The following is a 24,842-nucleotide window of genomic DNA, read 5'->3' as shown; positions in this document are numbered from 1 at the left end:
TAAGTTAAAACCAAAATCTAAATTCCATGTGCCATAGTATAACAGCCACACAAATTCAGCAATACAAGCCTGTTCAACTGTCATATCCTAAACCATTAAGTAAGCAAATTCAATTAAAAAATCAGTACTCTGTGTCTTTTTATTCCTTCAGTTTGTTTTAGTGTCGCCCTGACAATTTGAAATCTTTTGAAGTCATGCAACAACCATTATAATAGAGAAGTGCAATATATACGTATATATGTGTATGTATATAGAGTCGATTTTTTTTTGTTTATTTTTTGTATAGCAGCTCACATAGATTCTGCTGGTGTGGAGAGAATGATGTGGCAACTGCTTCATTTCATAACACGTTGACAGAGACGAAATGTTTTCTTTTTCCTTTTTATTCCTACTTTTTTTGTTCTTTGCTGTATCTTTTCTGCAGTCTTAATTGACAGAAAAATTAAAAATGTGTATACCAAATAGCCAGATGCAAATCCACTGTTTCATGTTTTAAATTAGAAAAAAAAAAAAAAAAACTCCTGCAGGCTACTGTGTGCTACTACTGCACTGAAATAGCACCCCTCTACTTCAGATTAAGCAAGCATGAGCATTGTGTGTTCAGAGGATGCCCAAGATGAGTGCTGTAAATTCCAAACTGTTCAGATGCTTTTCTACACTGCTCCCTCTTGTCCCTCCTCCCTTCCATAATTGGAATTATCTCGGAATCTTACTGTCACAGAATATTCCAGGAATCCTGGCATCCCTTCCTGGAAACCTGGGCCCCATATGGGAATAAGAGGAACTGACCCCCAGTACATTCTTTCTTTGTCTTGAACTCTGAAAGGACCCCTGGGATAAAACTGAATGCATTTCCATTACCTGTTGCTGAAATGATACATATGGTAGATATGTTCTATAAGCTTTTCTGTTCTCTTCAATTGCAGTCTTTTCACTATAGTCTACTTCTTCTTAAAACATTAAAAACAAAAAAAAAATATAGAGGTCTATTTTATTGTCCAGAAACAAAAAAACTAACAAAAATAAATAAATGTTATATATAATTTATTTATTTATTTGTTTGTTTTTTTGTTTCTGGACAATAAAGTAGACCTCTTATTCAAATCTAGAAGTCTAAGAGATTTAAGTCCAGGCCCCCCTTTTAATGGTTCAAATATTTTTTTGCTAGCCCCTCGCTCTCTGTCTCTCATGGTCTCTTTCTGTTAGACTCTCTCTCTCTCTCTCTCTCTCTCTCTCTCTCTCTCTCTCTCTCTCTCTCTCTCTCTCTTTCTCTCTCTCTCTCTCTCTCTCTCTCTCTCACTGTGCCTGTCTTGCTCAGTGCAAATGGTTAGCTTCACTGGATAGAAATTCAATTCCATATATGAAGGAGGTGACAGGCACAGGGACACTGCCTGGTGCTCTGTTGTCGGGGCTAATTAGTTGGAGGCTGTCACAGTCGAATTGATCACTAGGCCAGACGAGTAATGGTTCAGTCTCCTGTAATAGCAGTGTAGCAAAAAATAAATAAATACTGCAAAGAACGAGCTCCAACCAATTTAAAGAAGACGACTTGTGTTTTCCTGGCTGGTTCACTTACACTTTGCTGACAATTAATATAGCTTCAGTACCAGTAATTATTTGTGAGCTTTTATTTTTATAGTTTTGAGACATTGCTCTGACCATGTTAACCTATGGTTATCTATGACCTCTAACAGTGGGCTCTGTGTTTCAGGGGTGCCTTCTCGGAGGTTGTTCTAGCAGAGGAGAAGCGAACAAATAGGCTTGTTGCCATCAAGTGTATCACCAAGAAAGCCCTGGAGGGCAAAGGGAACAACATCGAGAACGAGATCGCCGTCCTTCACAAGTGAGTATACACCCGGAATATCAGTACAGGACTTTTGATTTGCATTTCCTACTTGAATTGGCTCCAGCTTTGCAGAAGGAGGAAATGACATGCCAAGTTATTGCAATTGCAAAGCTCCGTGAGGAACATGGTTCTCGATTTCTCCTCCCACAGAGTAGCACACTGATATTAATTAAAGGGCACGGTTACCAGGGCAGCAAGAAGTCAGATATATCCCAGACACATCCTGTCTGCAACGAGGGGAAACAGAAATATAAATGGAAAAAGCCTGTTTTCAATTTTTTTGAGGTTAAACCAGTGTACCAAAGTAAAATAAGGATATTTGACATCATAACTTCACAATCCTTGCCAAAATAAATAATAACAGCAATCAAGCCAAATAATATAATAATATCTGTTATTAAAGTGTCAGATCTACAGAGATATTCCTATTTTTAGTTAGTTGCACTGTTTCCATAGATACAGCAAAATACATAGGCCTTGAGGCAGCAGCTCTACCCTACCACTGTGTTGAGTGTGAATGAGAAGAGACAGTTTCTTGTAAATAGTGTGGTGTGTGCTCTGCGTTAGTTACGCTGGGGTCTTGTAATGGTAACGCATTTTAGTTGCAGTTTCATACTAAACCTGGCATTCATATAATGACTTTAATACAATAAATACACCCACCTCAAACAGTTACTGCGACTTAGGGGATTGGCTTTCCCTCTGCGGTCCATCAGCTAAAAAGAGTTGCAGCTTCGTCCTCCTTCCAGGCAAGTTATCTTGTCCTCACTCGAGAGAAGAATTTCCCCAAAAAGCTAATGCTGTCAGTTGAAGGCTACAAGTCATAACTGTTATGTAATATAAATACATTAGTTGCCAGTATATTGCTCCCACATATTGTTTACTTTTAGTGGTGTGGAGCTTTTATTTATTTATTTATTTATGTATGTGTTTATTTATTCATGTATGTATTTTTCATTTTATTTTGGCAATTAAATTCAAAGAGCTTCTCTACCAAGGGAAAGTGAAGTAGCCAGCTTTTGTATCTGTTTTATGCTCTGCGCTGTGTTGGAATTTGTCCAGTATTTAAATGATTCATTTCTGGAGTTCAGTCAAGCAGTGAAGACACACAATCGATAAACATATTATTTATAAGCAGGCTGCTGTTTTTTTCTTTCTTTTTTTGTGTGCTAAGCAACTTTTAGCCAACTTCCTAAATCATCAGCCCACTCCATACACACACACGCACACACACACACAGGGCCACACAGTATATAGAATACCAGTTTGTCTATATGAAGGATTTATTTTTTACTGGCTCCATGACTAAGAAGTAGTGATATTATTTAATAAGCATGGATCTGATACTACTGAGTATCCCAGTGGGAGGGATATTGTCTGTCATTCTTCGAGCCTCAGTCCCAGTCTGATTTAAGAATTAGAAATAATCAGAACATTCATGGCTATGACTGCATTCTTTTGGGTATGCTGACCAGGGTTTCAGTCAACATATGTTAACCTATACCACTACAGGTGTAGGCTCCAGTGTATTTCTAATTAAAATTAGACTGCAGCACAATCCCATCATATATGTCTACTAATGGGCATCCAGGTTCAGTCTCTGCTTCTAATCAGATAATTAAGAAGTTGACCAGGACACTGTATTAAAGTGAGAATTAAAAATGGTACAGCTCTATTTGGTGGAGTTCAAACCTAAATTTAAAAAAAAAAGTTAAGTTTAAGTTTCCAAATGAACTGTAGTGGCCAGATCAGTTGCTAAGGTGACAACAGGGAGCTGAAGGTGAAACTAACGTAGGGCCTAGAGATTTGAGCAGGCTGTGTGCCCTCAATGTCAGTGTTTTTAATAAAAGCAAAGTAAAGAGCACTTTAAGTACCACAGTTAATGTTCTTTTTCGATCTCCTGGGCTTCTCTTTAGGGCTGTTAACCATTCAGAAAGAGGTACTGAGGCACTGCTGAGCACAAACAGGCTTTATTAAAAAAACACTTCTCACATTAAAAGGATTTTCAGATTAGACAAGAAACAGGCCCCACCTATAATAGCCACTAAAAAAACAATGGTGCATGTTTATCCTCGAAGTATATTAGTCTTGGCAGCTACAGTATCTGTCTTGATTTATAGTATCATGTAACATGGGATAATGCAATAATACAATAATGCCTCTTTTATTTGTATTAGATTAAATGATGGTCATAACTTAAATCATCTGATATTCTGAGGTTTATATATATATATGTGTGTGTGTGTGTGTGTGTATATATATATATATATATATATACATATACTTTATATATATATATATATATATATATATATATATATATATATATATATATATATATATATATATATATTTTTTTTTTCTAGTTAAAAAAAGCTTGTGTACAAGTATGTGTCATCTTTCTATTAAACGACCCAAGGCATTCCTCACCAGGTGTTAGTGTATACTTTGTTGGGTGCTATTGCGTTGGTAGTTAGGTTGATTTGAAGCATGGTGTTGTGGACACCTGTCACCTAGGTGCTAGGCTAAGCCTTTTTTTATAAACTCCTTTTACGTTGACTTCCAAATATTAGTGTAAATATAGTGGCATGAATATGTTCACAGGGGTGATTTTGACAGCAATAGAAAAGGCTGACAGGGTGTGCTTGTTCATTGCTCCATATTTTCTGTTGTAAAAAGTCTTCTGATGGAGTGATTGTGACACATGGTGGCCAGACTGGGGATTGTCTGTTCTTTCTGCAATACAAGGGATCCATATATAAATTGAGCAATTGAAAAACACAGGCTCAGACTTTCCTTTTGATGTGGCTCCCAATCACACCACTAAATCAGCAGTGTGTTTTATATCGAGGGAACAATCTGCCATATCAGACATTTAACCTCTGCTCATTTTCTGTTTAATTAATTAATTGATTCCTTCATTCATTGATTCATTCGTTTTCTAGCTTGTGAAGTTCAGTAATCAGAACTATGTAATTGCTGTCTGTCAGTAATAAGCATTCAGGACAGATATTCCGATCACCCTGTAGATGCCGAAATTATGATCTAACTTGCTGTAACAAGTTTAGCAAATGCCTTCATATACCTCAGTGTCTGGCATTATTCATCAAAAAACATATACTGTTTTTATATTGTAGAGGCGTATCACTTCCTTCGATCGTTAACAATTGTCATTTCAACTAAAAGCTATACTTACATTTCTGCCATCTGTAATATATATATATATATATATATATATATATATATATATATATATATATATATATATATATATATATATAATATATATATATATATAAAGGTTCATACTGCTTTTTGTAAAGCACCACCCTCTCTCCCTATGTTGCATCGACTGCTTTTTGATTGTAACTTATTCGCAATAAGGAGACATTTTTGTCAGGGATTAAGAGCAGAGGACCAAGAGTGTTTAGTGTCATTTAAGCCACTGACCAGCTTTGTGCCCCAATACAACCCTTCTTTCACATTTTCCAGTGATTTTATTGTTTTTTTTATTTTAAACTATGGGTAAACAATATTCTAACTAAGATTTATTACCATAGACAAACAACACTGGCTTATCTAAAGTGTGTGTTGTTTAATAACTGAAACGCATTTGACTAAACAGAGAAGAATGCTAAACAGATTGACTTTCTTTTTCTCTGGACAACATCACTGTTTCCAATGTGGCACTGTTTCATTCACTGAGTCATGGAGAGTGCTCCCTTGGTCTCAGTCACTATGCACCACTGTCTTATCTGCTTGGGTATTGTCTGTCTGTGTAACGTTCATCCAATAACCTTTTTAACGAGGCGTTTCTGTCACTATCTGGAATTGCATTGTCTGTTTTTGCAGATGAATACGAATGCTCTCTAGAAGATGTGTTACAAATGTATCTCTTTTATTTTGATGTTCTCTGTAATTCATCCACTAAATCAAACAAAATAAACTGAAGATCAGACAAACTTCTAAACAAGGAATCTTTCTCTATAGTCTACTCAGCCCTGAGACTAGACCAAACCACTTGCTTTTTCTGTGTTAGTCCTACCTCCGTTTCATCCTACAAACCGGCTTCTCGCGTAGGAGTTGTAAAAGGCGCTGGTATGAACTTCTTTCTTTTCTAAATATCACATAAAACATAAAAAAACCTGAATGCATACAAAAATGGAGAAAGTCTTGCCTTCCAAGGTCAAGCCATTCTTTCAGAACATTGAGGCTTTCTGTAAAATAATAATCACGACACTGCATTTGTGTGGGAGTGGGAGCCTTTTACTTCACACAAAAAAACACCTACATCTGCTGTGACTCAGAAATGCAGCAAAGACTAATTTATTATTTATTTTAAATATATATAGATAGATAGTTTTGGACAGTTGTCCTCTTCAGTTCTTTATGGTTATAGTCTAAGTCTGGTTGTATAACACAGCACTTAATGCAGTGCATCTGAACTAATATTACAAAAATGTATAAATACATGTCTCAGGCCTCGTTGCCAGCAATGGCTTAAACATGCATAGCTTTAACCTCCCTTTATATCCTTGCTCATGGTAATTTCACAGCCACCTAACCCTAAGCCTTACAACTGTTAAACAATTGACCACCAATACAGGATGCAATCAAGTCTGTTGATTATACTGGCAAACGATATATGCGTTTTATGTTATGAAGAGTCACGTATTAAACAAGGACAACTCAGTTGAAACTTCTTAAGAGCACCATTCAGAAGTAATAAGTGTGGGAGGGCAAGTCAATAGTCTGAGATAAATACTGACACCTACAAAAAGCAGTGACTCAACTCTGCAGTAAATCTCAAACACACAAAGCTTGTCTTGCTTTTAGAGGGTGTTACGTTCTTCTTTATTCTCAATTAAGGGCTGAGAATTATCAATCAGAAGAACATTACAGGAGTTTATCTGATTTCTGTAACCTTCATTCCCTCAGTCCCCAAAAACATTGAACCATTTGGGAATTGTGCTCAAAAACATATTCTCAAATACACAGGTAAGGGAATGAAAAGGTTTGTCTGACCATTATTGAGAAATGCATTTGCAAGACCTGATACAGGGAGGGTAAAACACTTTCTAAATTGTTTTATTATTATTTACTGAAGTGGTCCAAGACTATAAAATGGGCCCTATTCAGACTGACTGAGGATGGCAACATATAATCGACTGCACCATTCGTTTTATACAAGTAGCTTATAAGTAAAGAAGCTGCCCCCAGATATAATGACTGCTGTCTCAGAAACATATTTTACTAAAATTCACAGGTGCACTTTTAAGTTTTTGTTGTAAAGTTTAGAAATGGAGAGTCAGTAGTCTCAGAAAAGCTCATGAGATTACAGTACTTAAAGCCAATGATTTTTTAAAAATAATTTACAGTGGTTCTTAACTGTATTATTGAAAATACTTATCATGAATGTACAATTATATTTGTCAGTACTGTACAGTACATTAGTCTTGGCTTCAATTTTGGAAAATCCCATTTTTTATAACAGGGAAGTGGCATCATAAATAAAATGTAATCCTAGCTCTGCTGTGTTTCACCAGGTCACAACGAAGTAAAAACATTTACATAAATTGCTAGCACAACGGCAATACCATCCACGAGTGCTCTTCTTACAATTGCCTCCTATCCCATCTCTCTCGGTTGATCTCCCAGTATTGTCAGGTCAAACTCAATTTCTGAGAATCGTCTGCTGCGTTTTGTTTGAGGAGAGCTGCACAGACGAGTCAAGGAAACAAAAGCCTTGTTTTAAGTGCCATTTAACAACAATGCACCACATAACTGCGCAACACAGATACAGCAATGCAGCTTTCTATTAAAGATGCTCAACACCATTTTAATTTAGAAGCACTTTGCATGTGCATTGAAAATATGTGTTTATTTTTTTCTGTCTTCAACAACAGTTTCATTGATTTGAGCCATGTTTGTAAATTAAATTGAATTAATTAAAATATCACCCAGCTGCTGTTCCACTTTAGAAGTGCAGAAAAACAAATGATTATGTGGGAACTCACCCAGTAAAATGAACTGCCATGTTGTTATAATCTCATTTCTGCTGGCGAAGTCTTATATAATATATATAATTTTGTATTGCTCAACGTTCTCAGACCACCTAGCTTTGCTGGGAAGCCTACGGTCTGTCAGCTATTTGCCCTTCACTCCAAACCTTTAGTTTGTCAAAGTTAAGCATGGTTTTTATGATGCCTCACCATTGGACTCATGGCCACCAGGGTACTTGGCACAGCTGTAGCCGGGTCCTTCAAGTGTGAACTAGAGAAAAACAGTTACCTGGACACCTGTTCCTCTGCTGATGTTTAACATGTGATTAGTGTTTTCATCAGTGACTTAATGTTCTTATTATTTTCTTTTTTGTCTTCCAGAATTAAACATGCAAACATTGTTTCTCTGGAGGATATCTTCGAAAGCAAATCCCACCTGTACCTCGTCATGCAACTGTGAGTCTCGCTGTGCTTTTGTTGTTATTTGTACATTTTCCTGCTGCTCAGAATCTTTTTCTTCAGGTCACCCTACGGTTTGGTTCAAGCAAAGCTGAAATGTAAAGCTGAAGTTGCATTTCCCGAACAGCATTTCGATGTCCTTTTAAATACTGTAAAGCCTATGCTGTTCAAACCAAACCTTTGCCTTTGCTGATTAATATTTGAGAGGACAGAGCAAACACCTTCAGCTCTCATACAGTTCAATATATTCACCTCAGTTTTCACAGTACCTTGTGAAATAAATACAAAAGTGATCAGTTTAAACAGACAGATACAGTAACTTTACCCATAGGAAAATTCATAATGAATCTCCACCAAATAAAGCAAGCAAGGGCAGGGATGAAATGTTAGGTTAATGGGACACACCTGCATTGGGATTGACAAGCACTCTGGTTCACGACCAGATTGGATATGTTGTAGCATATTAAGTTAAGCTTTACTATTAGTCACTATGGTTTTAACAAGTGCAGTAAGTGGGTATAGCCCTCCAGTTTTAACCACAGTATTAAGGCATTTGGCAACACTTTTAATAGTAGTTGGAAAGATGAGGAATTTAAGACTTAAAACCACATGCTGTAGTATTAAGTAAAATTGACGCACAGGATTACCATTATCTAAGGAATTTCGAGTGAGTTGCTTGGCACTTTGTAAATTTGATTTCAATACTGTTGTCTGGTGTGTAAGTTAATGAAAAGAGGTGTCTTAAGTGTGTACAGATAATGTAGGCAGCTGACTACAGGTCAGTACATTACTGCAATAAGATACTGACAGCCTTTATCCTGTAAGATACAACATGGAGGGATCAGCAGGCACTGTGGTAGGCTGCTGTAGATAAGAGTTGCTATTCAAGTTCTAAAAAGGCATGGCATGGAGAGTTAGCTGCAGTTTGCAGCCAGTCTGGTCTGACACAGATGGGTAGGGTGGTCGTGGTTGAGTTGTTCAAGGTGTACTGGGAGCTTTTGATCTCCACCAAGTGTTCTAAAAGAGAAGCGAGGGTTTCTGTTTTTGTTAAACACAAAACAAGTGAGATTAACGGATGTAAACTAGCCATTTCTAGGATTGAAACTCATAACTAACATTACCACCTTTGTTATTTCTGAGACCACCCACATAAATGTAAAAAGAGCGATTTTCCAAATGGTACAAAAAGTGCCTCAACATCATTAGATGAGGCTGCAGATAAGCCCCGAATCTCACAAATCGTGGTGAATCATGAGGTAAAGATTTTATTACAGTACATCAGATTCTGTCCAATGCGGTTAGCTCCTCCTAGAGGCATGCATAACACTTAAACCACATGGGAAGGCAGTGTTCCAAGAATTCTCAGCAGGTAGCTTGTGCATTTCACATTCAGGCTGCAGAGTCTGAGCAATGCAGAGGCTGTGTCCTCTGCTGGTGCTCTGTGGTCCCTGGGGAAAGTGTATAAGCGATTCCTTGAATTAATCACTCTGTCCAGTTAATTAGCCTTCCTCCAGCAGTGATATTTCCAGGAAATCAAAGCAGTGCTGTCCCCTGGGAGCAAGGGGCTGAGCTCTCAGAGAGACTCGCAGAGGGAGTCTCCCAGAGCTCACCAGCTAATGGCTGTTGCTTCTGCTGCTTCTGCTGAATGGGGAGGGGGTGCAGGTTTAGAGGCTGAAAATGTCACCAGTTGTAGGAGCTGCATGCAGATTTGAAACAAATTTGGAGATTGGTAAACCAAGGGTGAAATGATTCGTTTGGTGCCCATCCATGGTATCGTGCAATTGTAAATACAGTATTGTAATTTGCAGGGTATTGAAACCCAGTACAGAAACTGGATATGGGTGCTACCAGATTTATTGAGAACCTTTTTATTTAGCTGAGTGGAGTGAAGTGTAAAGTGACAGAACTGGGTCTCTCGACTCACTACAAAACAGACCACAGCCGCAGAGCTGTCTTGTAGTTTAACTGGAAATGCTCTGGGCCTGGTTTTACTGCATCGAAGGGGGGCAGCCTTTCTGACGCTCTGCTGCTGCTTTCTCTGCAGGGTCTCTGGGGGTGAGCTCTTCGACAGGATTGTGGAGAAGGGCTTCTACACAGAGAAAGATGCCAGCAAATTGATCCAGCAGATCCTGGACGCCGTCAAGTACCTGCACGACATGGGCATCGTGCACCGGGATCTGAAGGTGAGCAGCATCGGCACCACGCTGACGTCACGCTGACACCTTGCTGCTTTGTGTTGCCAACAAGGAAAACAGTTTGCCTTCTCACATTGTGCTTTAGTTATTGAAATGTCACTCGCAAGCCTCATTAAGATGTAGTATCTCGTGTATAAGGGGGTCCAGTGTAAGCAGCTACAGTAAGAAACACATACAAAAGTAAAGAACAAATAATACATACATACATTTATGTATGAAAATAATTTTTGCTGGGATAATAGAAATAAATCACGCTGCAACTCAAGACATCCTGCAGCAATGTTCAGCCATACTGGTGTTAATATGTTTTAACTACAGGTTAAAAAGCAAAAAAAATAAATGACTAGGTGTTTTTTTCTAGTATACCATAACTATATCATAAGTGATATAGAGAATGAGGTCAATGGAGTTACTACACGTTCTTTCCATTTCCTATGACCAATTATAAATTCAAAATGTATTTCTTTAAATCCAACCCCATGTTGAATATATAGCTTGACTGCCACTGCACCTACCTGTAAAGGATTGTACTATAATGGGACTGAAGGAACGATAGCCTGGCCATATTGTCTGTTGTAACTGATTCTCCCCTGCCTAAAATAAGTCCCCTGTAAGTGAGAGGCTGTCTATCAGGTGGCTTGTTAGCCTAAATAAATGATTGAAGTACATTTGATGAAAATGGGACAGTGACCTGCTCACAGTGGGATGTAGCTACAGCTACGGCCAAAAGTTTTGCATCACCCTACAGATTGAACACATTTTGCTTCATAAAGTCTAATGAAACTTGCTGAGTAATGTTACAATAACATATTGAATTACACACCGCTTTGTAGTTTTCCATATATTAACGAAAAACTGAATTTGTGGCTGTTTTTTTAAAGTGTTATTGAAGCTTACAATTTTTAGGATTTGTCTTTGATATATAAAATCAAAATCTTCAACAGAAAAAAAGAGGGACCAGTGATTGTACTGTTAGTGCCAATATAGGAAGTAACACAATGATTATAAAAGTTTGATTAACCAGGTTTTGTCATGCAAAGTAAGACAGCAGAAGGAGTTTTCCCCCCATCCTGGCTCAGTCTGCAGTGTGCAGTCTTAACAGGTCGGCTGCACTGCCCCTCGGTAACATTGCTTGTATTCTCCACGTCTAGCCAGAGAACCTGTTATACTACAGCATGGATGAAGACTCAAAGATCATGATCAGTGACTTTGGATTGTCAAAGATCGAAGGGTCTGGAAGTGTGATGTCCACAGCCTGTGGGACGCCAGGATATGTGGGTATATTATTATTATTATTATTATTATTATTATTATTATTATTATTATTGTTATTAAAAACAAAATATACAGGGAATGTTAAACATTCAGTAGTATATAACATGATGTTGGTGATATTTAGAACAGCCTGTAATGCTCATTTCCCTGTGTTTCGTAGCGCCTGAAGTCTTGGCTCAGAAGCCGTACAGTAAGGCAGTGGATTGCTGGTCTATAGGAGTCATTGCTTATATCCTGTGAGTAGCCTCTCTCTGTCAGAATGTCCCAGCATGATCTCTGAGAATATCTGCATTGAGAACTAACATCCGATGACCACAAGCTGGTAGAAATACAACATCTGCTCTGTTAAATGACCTGAAGTCGCACTAGGTTGCAGAAGAGTCCTACACCCATATGCCAAGACAGGCAAAAAAAATAGTCCTTGAACCTATGACTGTCAAGAAAGAGTGCAAATTCCACTTTTTCTGGTGGTTTAGCAATATGGGAAACGGGACTGAAACCAATAGAATTAAATACATATGTTATAACCTCACCAATAGGTTTGTGGTGCATATCTAATGAGCCACCTAGCCCCTTGTATATTTGGAACACTTAATTTTTAAAATCCATTGTATCTATATGAAACGGAATCTCATCACAGACTTTCCTCCTGCAGTTTGTGTGGTTATCCCCCATTTTATGATGAGAACGATGCCAAGCTTTTCGAGCAGATACTGAAAGCGGAATACGAGTTTGACTCTCCGTACTGGGACGATATCTCAGATTCAGGTAAGTTTGATTTTTAATATGATTGATTTGTTGGTGTAGTTTGTAGTTACTCCCCACAGTATTTCTGCCCTGTCAGTTGCAGTATGAACTGACATTGTCTAATTTAGGAAAGCAGAGTTAATTGCAGTCAAATATTTTCACTGACACTGTCGAGCACTGTGCTATTTTGATAGCTGTAATAATGTAATAAGGTTTAGAAAATGGATTGTAAAAATGTAGTTGCTATATAGAGTATATATTACTTTTAGGGCTTCTGTTTTTCGGTTTTTATTAATTACATTTTTTGGAGTTTATTTTTAGCTATTTTCAAGTTATATGTGAATTGTTTTTTTGGGGGGCTTTCGCTTTTTATATACTGTATTAAATTATTGCTTTCGGTTACTGTAATATCAGTAATATGTATAGTAACTCGACAGTACTTGCACACTTCAGTTGCACCTTCTTTCCTTTGCTATCTTCCACAATGAAATCCTTCTGGTCACGGAGACGGGTTTGGGTGTGTTTAGGCGTTTTTTTTACATTTTGCCACAATTTGCAATCCTGGTTTTAATTTCATTAGCTTGTAAGTACTATCTATAGTACTGTAATATAGCTTTAAATCTTGTCATCAAGAACATCTCGTTTTTAATCTAGCAAATGTGTTACAATCCTCCAATAGAAATATAGGGATTTTCTGCCGCTCAGTAGTTGGGGTGGGTTTAAAGTGTTCAGAAGAAATCAATGCAAGGTACAAGTCAGGAAGGCAGGATGTTGCCTAGCTGCACTTTTGTGGGTATTTTATTTATTTATTTCACAGGGAAAGGGGTCAAGTCAGTGTGAATAGAGTAAACATTTCCAGTGTTTTTCCGGTGTTTATTGGATATACACCAATTTTAGATTTTTTTATTTAAAATTTTTTATTTTTTTATTTGCATCAGTTAAAACTGAAAATCAGATGCCCTAATTACATTATTTATTTTTTTGTTCCCAGCCAAAGACTTCATTGTTCACTTGATGGAGAAGGACCCAAGAAAGCGGTACACTTGTGACCTGGCACTGCAGCACCCCTGGTACGATAGACTGGATTTATTTTTGTGTAACTAAGTAGGTTTTGTTTTAAATCATCACTGAGTTCAATTCAGCCTATGCGCTGCTGCATGCTTGGCATGTGAAAGGGGAACGGTCACAGTGACGTGTGTCTTTGTCTTCTGAAGGATTGCTGGAGACACCGCTCTGGACAAGAACATCCACGAATCTGTCAGTGCTCAGATTAAAAAGAACTTTGCCAAAAGTAAATGGAAGGTCAGTCTTATTAATGAGTTCATTTAACCCATTTCTAACCAGGTTCATGCACTGGGCTGGAAGTTAGTCTGTTTGTTTTTAATCCATTCACAGCCTATTGTGCCCTATATCACTGGCACGTACATTAATATAATATAGCCCCACACTTCATTTATTACATCCATTTGCACAAGTTAAGTGTATTAGGATCATGTTGACCATTTAATGAATACGTTCTGGCTGGTAACTGAATGGGCTAACCAGTTGTTGTATTGAACTTTGCATTTACATGTATTTAAAGAGGTTACAACATCCTGAGAATGAACACGCTTACAGTATTGTGAAATGGCTATGAAAGGATACATCAGTTAGCTTGCATTGTGTGTTTGAGACATTAGATGCAGGAAAACTACCAGTAACCTTTGCTTTGGAGGACTGATAATCCTTTTAATGAAGCTAAACCTTACCGACATTCTTGAGTAAACAAGCCCTATTTCTTAGCCTCGATCAGTTCGCTTCTAGTCATGACGAAATTCCCTCATACACCAATGGTCACAGTTTCCTAACCCTATAATAGAAACCTTTGCTGTTTATGAACTCCTGTCCCAGCTGGTTCTGTAGGTTAAGGAATGAATGGAATGTCTGTCTGTGTTTCTCCTATAGCAAGCGTTTAATGCCACGGCTGTCGTGCGTCACATGAGGCGGCTGCAGCTGGGCACCAGTCAGGAGGGTCCGAGCCAGAACACGCCCAGCAGCCCCAGCCATGGGGAGCTGCTAGTGCCAGAGGGGGTAGAGGACAACGGTGAGTGAACGTGAATCGGACCAAGGTGCCATGGCTATACAGACAGATCATTTGCATTGGGCAAGGGAGATGTTGAGGCATGTTTTTAAACTTTTTTTTTTCTTTTCTCAGTACAAATTATATCCATCCATGAGTCATTCATAATTCATTCAGTAGATTGCAATAAATCTGTTTGACCACTGAGTGCCGCTGTTGTTTTAGCAGATGTATAGTTAGACCTTTTGATTCAAGGCTGCGCGCACCATTCTAACTGGCTCACTGGTGTGAGTCCTATTTTGTGGATTAACCCGGAATGATTCTCTCAAAACAAAAATGAGTCGTTTAATATTAATACTTTATTGAACTTCAAAATCAGCATGCAATACGAAAAAGGCATTACTTGTGCAGAATTACCATTTTATGAGACAAATAAGTGTGCAGTCTTCATTCCTGTAGTCTAAAAGAATCCCTAAACAAGCCTTTTTATATCTAACCTGTGGTTACATCATTCTTCAACAATTCTTTCTTTTGTAACTTTTCTCCGTTACAGCTTTGGTATCCTCTTGATCCTTCTAATAAACGGACATACACCCTGCTAATAAGACATATTACTGTTACAGATTACATCAGGAGAGTACAAGACACTGACAGCCTCCATATATCATACCCAGATAAGAAATGTGTCCGTTATCAGTAACTTTCCACAAGCTTACCTTTACATTGAATTTAAGGAAATACACAAAGCATAGCAATATATAAAATAGAAAACAATATTACAAAAACACCTTTCCTTCTAACAGGTATTTGACATAAAACTATTTCTGTTTGCTTTAAAATTCCAGGGTCACACTGCGATAGGAAGTGTTCAGAGAAGTCAGAGGAGAGCGCAGAGCATGACGTGCTGCCAAACTGCACCTTCCGCTGCCATCAAGCCAGCCGGGTCTGAGCAGAGAATCTGCACTCCCACAATCAGTAAACACTGGAGCCCGGAATCCCAGTCTGGCCAGGAATAGAGTTATATCAGCACCCTCCAGCAGGGGGAGGTGCTGTTAAAAGAATACAGGGTGGGGAGGGACAATTTGCCAATGATGTAAGATGCTGGAGGGAACATTTGTTTAGGTTGGGGTTTGGGGTATAGGGATTGTTTGGTGGAAAGGGTATTGTGGTAAAAAAAAAAAAAAAAGTCTCTGAAAGGTTATGGCTAGGGGTTTATTTTTTTAATTTTTATTTTTTACTTATTACTGTTTGTATTGAATTTTTTGTCCATTAACCAGGATAAGGTAGTGGTAGTAGTGACTAGGATAAATTAGAGATGTATTATACGCGTAAACCTTCATTCCCTCAAATTGGAATGCATTAAAAGACAAAAAATAGAATACAAAGGAAAATAAAATGCTAACAGTGAACCCTGTCCCCAACCTACAGTTCGTGGTCATCTGGTCACCATCAAATAAACAGAGATAGGAGAAGCCACATATACCAGCATAAGCCATCTAATCCTCTTTTTTCATCGCGGCAGTGATAGGGTGATTTCTTATTATAATTGGGATTAATAGTGGGCTAACAGTGGATTTTCTTGCATATGATAAGCTTTCATCGACAATACAGTAATTAAAACAATTTTAAAAATTGCATTTAAAATACTGCAGTTGAATTAAAATCCTAAGTAGTCTGTCATTTTCTCAGTCCTGCTCTCAGTTCCCCAGTGCCTTGCAAACAGCAGTTTTCATGTTGTTGCACTAATAATTGGTCTTCTAACTTAAATAGTTGAGATGATATTGAAAATCTTAAAAATTCAAGAAACGGTGATTATTTATGAACGGTTTTAAAACAGATATGTTTTTGTTTTGTTTTTTTTAATTGAAATGTTTTTTTAAATCAAAGTAATGTAGGTAGGTAGATTTTTGTTAAGAATTCCAGGTGGAGTTGCATCTCAAGTAGGGTGGCCTTTATCGTTTTACATAATCTGATGACAAAAAGAAGACCCATAACATGTACCCTTAGGAAGAATTATTTTGGTCACTGGCATAAAAACCAAATCTGGCACCCATTATCAGATACTACTTCTTCCACTTAACCCCACCGAAGGGCTTCTTAAAAAGCGCAGCCTGGACAAGAGTCCAGCCGTGAGTATCTAGAATGTACTGTATGTCCTTATTGCTAGCTAACCTGAGTTCTTCCATACATTTTCCTCATTTGACACTGGGGTACTCCCTTAGTCATACTACCTTTTCATCAGCCTTCAAGTGTTGACATAAAATAAACAACTTTCTCCGTCACTCACATATCAGTAAGTGTACACATCAGTTTTTCCTTCTGGTCACATAATCCACAGACTGGGGGCCAATCCCACATACACCAAATGGACACTAATGCATTAGGCTGTTTTTTTGAAACTCAGGGCAATTTCAGTTCTAATGCCCATAAATAGGTGTGACGAGATCTGTGAAAAGGAGTTCACAAGTTAACTTGTAATAATCCTGTGAGAGGTTTGGAACTATAGTTGTTTGGCCATTTATTATATTATCCCAAAACTGATAACCTGCTATTTACTTATGAGTTGTTTTCAGTCTTAGACGTCCTCATAAAATATCACGAGCATCAGTCTTTGCCCCCCCCCCCCCGTCATTGCTCATCCTAATGCCCAGTCACTCACCCCACGCTTTTTATTTCAATTTCAAACCACCTTGACCATACGCTGCTTGCATGGTAATGTACTTGTGTGATCTACAGTAATATCAGATCAAGTTTGTACAAAATAGTAATTTTGTAGTACTAATAATAATTAGAATACATTCTATAGTTTGGGTTGATTAAACTTTTTCCAAAATAGTTCCTTTGGTTTGACAGGTACACCACATTAAGGGAGTCTGCTTTTTTTCATAGTACAGAGATCTTCAGTCATACTTGGCCTTGCAAAATTTAAATCTAGTGCGGTACGTCTATGAATTTCTTTGCACTTCAAGCACAAAACGTTTTTGCAGGTTGTTGCTTCTGTAAGCCATTTGAGTACATCGCCAAAAAAGATTTCTCTCAAGTAGGTTATAAATGCTGCTATTCGTGAGCCAAGTACTTAAAATGTAATGTCCACGAATATTAGTCACTCGTTTGTATTTCAGACTGTAGGACTGATTTGCCCAAGTAAAACAGATTCATATTAATCCCCTGTCATTTGTGTGTGTCACCAGATAACTAAACTATTGTTGACGACTGTTAATATTTTTTTTTGTCCTGTGTAAAATAAATAAACAAATAAATACATACTTGCATAAATAAATAAATAAATAACATGTATAACATACTATATTTTAGATTAGTAATACGTTATATCACAATCATTTACATTGGCAAATATATAACTTAGCTTCAGCCAAATTAACTGGAATGTGTTGTATATTACAGGAAAATATGTCATATGCTGAAGGTCTGATTGAAAAGAAGCATCAGGCTTCAAAAGCAAAGCAAAAAAACAGACAAATAACCGGATTACGTGAGGATCATGCATAATAACAGTGATAAATATGCAAAAAATACATTTTTTGTCTTTTTTTTGTTTTTTTTTTTGTTTGTGTTGTTTTTATTTTAAACTCTGAAATGTCATTCCATCTGTAAAGTCACTTTTATTAAAGAATGTTAATGAATGATTTTTAATCCTTATCATTGTATTATTTCATTATTTCACCTTTTTGTTTTTAAATTCCTTTCATGAGTTATTTTTGTTCATTGGGTTCCATGGATGTCAGAGTCTTGAGCCCAAGTTCAATCAGCTCACTAATTGACTACAGCACACCAGAAGCATGTTGCTTCAAAAACAGATATGCCCTTACATTATGGAAACAGTTTTATGTACATATTATGACTGTTTATTAGAGCCCACGGAAGTTGTAATTGTTAATTAGTAAGTTGGAATAATTTTCATTGCAACAAAGTAATTACACATCCACTAAAATTAGCACATAACTTGTCTATAGGATTATATATACAGTACCCAGCTCATATTATTTTAAACATAATTATCCTTTTAAACATAACACATTTGAATTAGTTAACATGACATTGGTGTCAAGAGGTAGTTATTACTGTAAGTCCAACAAGTAAAATACATAAAGCTTGAAAAGGGGTTGTTGATTGAGGTTGATGGTGAGTTAAATATTGACAGAAGTGGATTATCCTACCTATTTCCAACCTTACCAAATTCCCATTGGATCTTAATTAAGAGGATCTTAATATATCTCACATTACATGTACTTTGAACATGTATAGGATTATAACAGTGCTGCATGAAAAGGGTCCAATTGACAGCCTTTGTCTTTTAGCACACACACAGAAGCAAACAATGTGTCCTTCAAGGGTCTCGTATATCTACCTAATTACTTATTTCCGTAAAGCCATTTTTATTTCCACCTTAAACTATTTCAGTTGAGGACAAAACGCTCTTTACTTAGATGTGTGTAGGAACTTTCCTTTCTAGTTCAGTTTTCACGTCAGCGCTTTCTGGCACAACCATGGCATGGTTCAGTTTTACAGATACGGTATCTTAAAAGACATGGTTTCAGATGTGGTGTCTGTCTCTGCAAGCTGTGGCTCGCTCACTGTCGTGCAGGACCTGTATGGTATTACCTGGTGCTGTGATTCCTCCCTTTCCAAGTCCATGTGCCATCCCGTTAGGGCCCTGCCACTCCTGATTGTGCTGGAACACTTGTGGAATGTTCTTCGGTCACGCTCTTTATTCCATGTCAGACTGGGTGCTGAGAGTTCTGATTATCTGCATGTTTTAGCAGGACTTTCAGCAACGAGAAAAAAGAAATCAAAGCTTCTATTTTATGGCCGTTTCTTGTAAAATAAATAAATAAATAAATGAATTTAAAAAAAAAAAAGGAAAATGAGAGATTTCTGCTGCATATCTTGATATTGTATAAAACTCAAACCTCTTGGTTGTGTTGCTTCTGGCGAGTCTGTAGTGGCATGTTTGGCTGAACGCCAGAGAGACCTCCAGAGATAGGCTCTTTCATTGGGAGGGAGGGGGGTGGGGACACAGGGCAGGGGGACATAGGGTAAGATCCACTGCAATCAAGAACCGCTGACACACAGATTTACTCGGATTCCTTCAATGAAAAGGATGTGTGTATATCAATATATGATTGCAGCTACATCTATTTTTGTTTTATTCTTACACCTCCCAGCTAAAGAACAGGCTATTTGAGAAGCCCATGTTTTTTGTTGTTTAAGTGAATCAGAGATTCACACTGTAGATGATTCAATTCAATGTGATTCGCCTGAACAGTGTCTTGTTAATGTACTCAGGAATTTAGTAGATTGAAAACGCATCACAATTCACATGTTTCTTTGTAATTAATATTAATATCTGCTGCCCCCTCCCAGGTTTATAAGCACTAGTTTTGAGAATAAACATATCTAATTCTACTCAGCATTAACTTAAATGATAATATCGGACAATCAGAAATGAGGACAAATAACCAAAAGAGACTGACCAATCTGTACTTCAAAAGGCTACAGAGAGTTCAAACCTCCTTCAGAACAGGCCTGCAACCCTAACCCTCCTAAGCAGGACCCAAATTGTAGAGTTAGAAAAACAAGCAAGATTTTTACCAACAGCTCCCTCCCCACAAAAGAGCCATCTCGTCTCCCTGTGCCACAACTGCAGGGTAATTTCATTTTGTGCTTTTTGTTTGCTAATGCTGTGCACAGTATCTCTCGTGAAAGAAGTGTTAATCTAATGTTTGCATGACCTGTTTTATAGGTGTATATTTATTACAATAAAACAATATGATTATATGTTGTAAAGCAATCTTGAAGCGAGGAATGTTCACATCTCAAGCCTTTTGTTTACTGGAAGATTGCATACACTGGTACCTAGACATAAAATGTCAAAGATTTTTTAGAATAGTTGGGTTATAACTTTTTTTTAGAATATATATATATATATATATATATATATATATATATATATATATATATATATATATATATATCTGCAGTGAATTTTCTAGCATGCTAGTTATTTATACATTCTGGCCATCATTTCTTATGATGGATATGACATTAAAAAAAAAATGGCAAATGTCAGTCCAACTGAAGTACCACATCTCCTTTCCAGCACTGGCTGTACATAGTCTTACTGCTGGGTTGGGACAGAAACAAGGTAGTCAATTACCTTACCTACAGGGTGCAGATAATACATCACTGGCTAACATGGGACAGCTACTGTATTTTTTTTCACCCCCTCTGTCTAGCCTTGGTGCAAACACAGCATCACCTACTGAGATGTTGTTCAAATCAAGGGTCAGTCTTCTGGACCATGATGTCAGCTGTGTCACTGCATCAGTGGTGTGCAATAAGCACTGAAATACTCAACACTGATTAATTTTCTGCTGTGGACACACTTTCTAAAATATGTGAAAACACTGCTACATGTGTGAAAGGATACTGTGCCAGTGCTGCTTTGTGAAAAAAAAAAGTTAGCTGTGAGACTATATACTGTACCAATCGTGAACCCCTTGTAAAAGAGTTTTGACACCTATGTGTTTGTATGTTCTTGTCATGTACTTCTAATCACAGCGAGAGAGGTTTCTTACATGTTTGTTGTTTTTTGTATGACCCACAAAGAATGGTAGAGGAACCATTCTCAACTCAGTTACAGGTATGTGGTAGTCGCACAGAAAGGGGATTATTTCAGCTGCTGATATAGGTTTAAAGATTGTATTAGCAATGTGAATTTTGATATTTTAAGAGGACACAGAGTAGTATAGTTGCCACTCTTACTGTAGTTTTTATTGGGGATTTCCCTCATAATTTTCAATGTAGGGCCTATCATGTTATTGTGGGAAGTATTTTAAATAAATAAAGTCCCAAATATGTTGGGGGGGGGGGGGGGGGGGGGGGGGGAATCATTAAATAATTCAACAAAAGAAACATCAAATGCTACCAGCCCCCCCTCCCCCCAAAAAAGGAAATTGTTTATGCAAAATCTCTGTAAAGGGCTTACTTGTAGAAATAAATAGTGTTAGATATTTCTGAATCTGGCCATTACCTTCTAGAACTTACTTTGGCCATTTTGTCCAGTAAAAAGCTCGGTTTGTGAATGTTCCTCTCTTTAATGGCTTCTCAATCATTTACCTTCCGTTTTTATCTTGCTAATTTTACTGAAAATATATCAGTATAATCTCTTTTTTGTAAAAGCTGTTCTGAGCTACTACTGTATGGATGCAATGCATCGTGGGTTATTGAATATTACTATGAATTACTGCTCAATATTAAAGCCAATCATTTGTACCTTTGAAGATTTGTTATTGGCCAGTAAAATAAAACTTCCTTGTCTATGCACTGTGGTTTTCGTGACTTTTCAAACACGTAATTATTAACATTTTTTACCAGCTCATTTACTTTTCTGTGAGGTTTCCAGTTGTTCAAGCAATCGTAACTTTAAAAATAAATAAATAAATAAAAACCTCTACATTTTCTAGGTCTGTTGAAGTTTTCTGAAGTCTTTGCCTTTCTTGTGGCTTCTCGATTTGCACCGGAATTGTGACTTTGTGCACAGAAAGCTCAGTTTCATCTTTGTAGACTCAGGTTTCTCCGCTTTACATACACGTGTACAATAGAGTCGCGCTCAGTAACGCTGGAGAAAAAAAACTCCAAAAAGCACCTGAAATCATACCAAATACGCGATTTAGACAATATTTGAAGCATTAGAAACAATTCCGAACAAAACTAAAAATGGAAAACTATATACACCGACGCTATGGGCAGAACCTCAAAACCAACAATTTATCAATTAAGAGAACACTGCATTCCTGCGAGCCAGCGCACCTCTAAATATACAGGCAAGCGTTCTCACAGGAAACAAGACGAACCAATTATTTAAACCATCGGGCTGCATAGTTTAATGATAGAAAATCCATTTAGGTTCGCATTGTAGAAGTCTTCGTTCTTTCCATGTAATGTTTATGTTCAATAAACGTTTGTTATTTTGTCTACATAACACCGAAATGTTTGTTTTCAGTAAAAAAAATAAAAATAAATAAGACAAATCATTGCTAAAGCTAAACACAATTGAATTAGCTTTACGTTTATATGCTGTATATTTAAATTGTTTGTTGCACTTTGCAAGGTCACTAGAACCGAACGCAGCGTTCTGTGGCGCTCATGCCTGCATCTTCCTCTTACAACCAATTAAGTTGCTGTTTTAGCCGGCGGGTGGTTTGAATGACTGAAGCTGTAACCAATCAAACTACTGTTTTGGCCTCACGCAGTGTGAATGTAATTGTGTTGTGAGTGGGAAATGTTACTTTCTTGTAGTGGTTAAGACGTGGAACGTTTGCATCAGGTGATAAACACTGCTCCGAAATAAATCAAGTAAGTTGTTTTCTTAAATACCTACTTATATCTATATATCTATATATATATATATATATATCTATATATATATATGATATAATTTATAGTGACGGTTGATATCATATAAAGCAATGCTTGTTTCGTCATTCATTTTTGCATAATACTTGGGTTAGTGCATTGAAATCCTTATGATGTTTTCTCCAAAACCAACAAAAACAAACAAATAAACAAACCAAAAAAAAAAAAACGTAATACAGGTGTACAAGAGATGTGGCAAGGCAAACTGACCTTTGCATCTGTCTTGTGCTGGGTTTTAATATCAAACAACAGAAGGAAGGCTTTTGTATCTTCACTGATCATCATAAGCAGTGCAAGGTCGGTCTAGCTTCCCCACACACTGCCCTTCTATTTGGAAAAACATGGCCCATTTTAAATTTAGTTTGATTACAAAGATGAAAGCATTATTAAAATAATACTAAAATGAATCTAGTTGATTTTTTTTTTTTTTTTTTTTAAATGTTCAACAACAAGACTTCACCCTAATAAAAAGAATATGGGCTTATTAAACAAGCTAGTTTAATAGTCTTAAAACAGCCTGTGGCTGCTATCCCCTAGGGTCACTGCCAGTTATCCCTGTGTTGTTTTTGTACTCCGCACCAAAATCAACCTCAAGTGAGTTATGTCTGCAAACACAACTAAAGTAAATACTGCAGCAGAAGCCAGCCTCAGCTGTCCCTCATCAGAGACTAATGATGGCAAATCACTCGATTTATACCAACAGACCAGATGCAGAGGAACTTTATATAGGCTATATAAAAACAATAATGATAAAGTGAAAAGGGTTTTACATATGTAACCCTAACATAAGTATTATATTATCTGTACCAAGAATGTTTTTACTATTTCTCAGAGCAAATGTATTGAATAATGTAAAGCATAACTTTTAGCTTGTTGTCCCAGTAACCTCTAATACAGTGACAGGGCACCATATTCAGGGGTAAACTGAATCCCACTTATACTATCAAGAATCCCTTTTCTGGTTAACAGACATGAATACAATGAAATCCTTCTATTGTTAAAATCATTAAGATATCCAGCTTGTGAGGAGAAGGGAGTTTAGTATATTCAGAGCCACAGTAATTAAGATATTAACAGCGCTACATCAGTATAGAACATTATTGGCTTTGATAAGCCATTTCATGTTATATTTTTATTGATTTATCTTTTGATATTAGTGGTACAATTTAGCCAAACTAAATTAAGACATGAGTAGGCATGTCCTGCCCTGAATAAACAGCCTCACTTCCTCTGCTAGGCAGAGAGACAAGCAAGCATTCACGCTCTATCGTTACTCTCAAGGAAATGCGGTAAATAGTTAACAACAAAGGCAAGGCTACCTCCGTTACTTTCTCTATCAAAGCCTTATCGCTGCTTGTAAATCTCTGATATGTGTCAGTTTCAAATAAAAGGCTGTTATTCAACAGTAAATTGCTGCCAACTGTAATTATGACAAAGCTGAGCAAACAGAAACCAGCCAGCTACAGTAGTTTTGATTTCCCTGCACATTCCAAAGGATTTCAGCATCCTTTTTGTTTATTTTTGCCCCTGTTTGTGGCACACCTTAACCTTGACCATGAATGCATGTTTGTTGTATACAGTGTATCTGCTTGAATGGTAATTTCAGTACATATTAAACAAAGGTATCTACAGTTTCGCTAAGTTTTCCCTGGTGCAATCACCTGATTATAAAAACTCCAGAGGACTGTAGATATAAAGTCACTTTGTTTGTGTGGTGAAATAACTTTCTAAAGTAAATCTTCAAACTACTGTCCAGAACTGATTTATTTATTTATTTATTATTGACCAATGGTTTGTACTGTACATGCTGGGATTTGTGT

General features: G+C 37.1%; 1 protein-coding gene across 2 annotated transcripts in view; it reads left to right on the top strand.

Moving 5' to 3' along the window:
• The window catches only part of LOC121328839 (calcium/calmodulin-dependent protein kinase type 1-like), a 49,638-nt gene extending 31,395 nt beyond the window's left edge, over positions 1 to 18,243 (top strand). For both annotated transcript variants that reach the window (XM_041273932.1, XM_041273933.1), the window contains exons 3-12: positions 1,712 to 1,843; positions 8,230 to 8,304; positions 10,352 to 10,490; positions 11,654 to 11,780; positions 11,938 to 12,013; positions 12,433 to 12,545; positions 13,516 to 13,594; positions 13,739 to 13,826; positions 14,469 to 14,607; positions 15,429 to 18,243. In XM_041273932.1, coding sequence (XP_041129866.1) covers positions 1,712 to 1,843; positions 8,230 to 8,304; positions 10,352 to 10,490; positions 11,654 to 11,780; positions 11,938 to 12,013; positions 12,433 to 12,545; positions 13,516 to 13,594; positions 13,739 to 13,826; positions 14,469 to 14,607; positions 15,429 to 15,532 — 1,072 coding nt within the window. In that variant the 3' untranslated portion in view covers positions 15,533 to 18,243. The remainder of the gene's footprint in view (positions 1 to 1,711; positions 1,844 to 8,229; positions 8,305 to 10,351; positions 10,491 to 11,653; positions 11,781 to 11,937; positions 12,014 to 12,432; positions 12,546 to 13,515; positions 13,595 to 13,738; positions 13,827 to 14,468; positions 14,608 to 15,428) is intronic.
• Positions 18,244 to 24,842: the final 6,599 nt, after the last annotated feature.

The sequence above is a fragment of the Polyodon spathula genome, chromosome 16 (assembly GCF_017654505.1).
Source record: "Polyodon spathula isolate WHYD16114869_AA chromosome 16, ASM1765450v1, whole genome shotgun sequence".
Classification (NCBI taxonomy): Eukaryota; Metazoa; Chordata; class Actinopteri; order Acipenseriformes; family Polyodontidae; genus Polyodon; species Polyodon spathula.
This window is presented reverse-complemented; position numbering and strand designations above follow the sequence as displayed.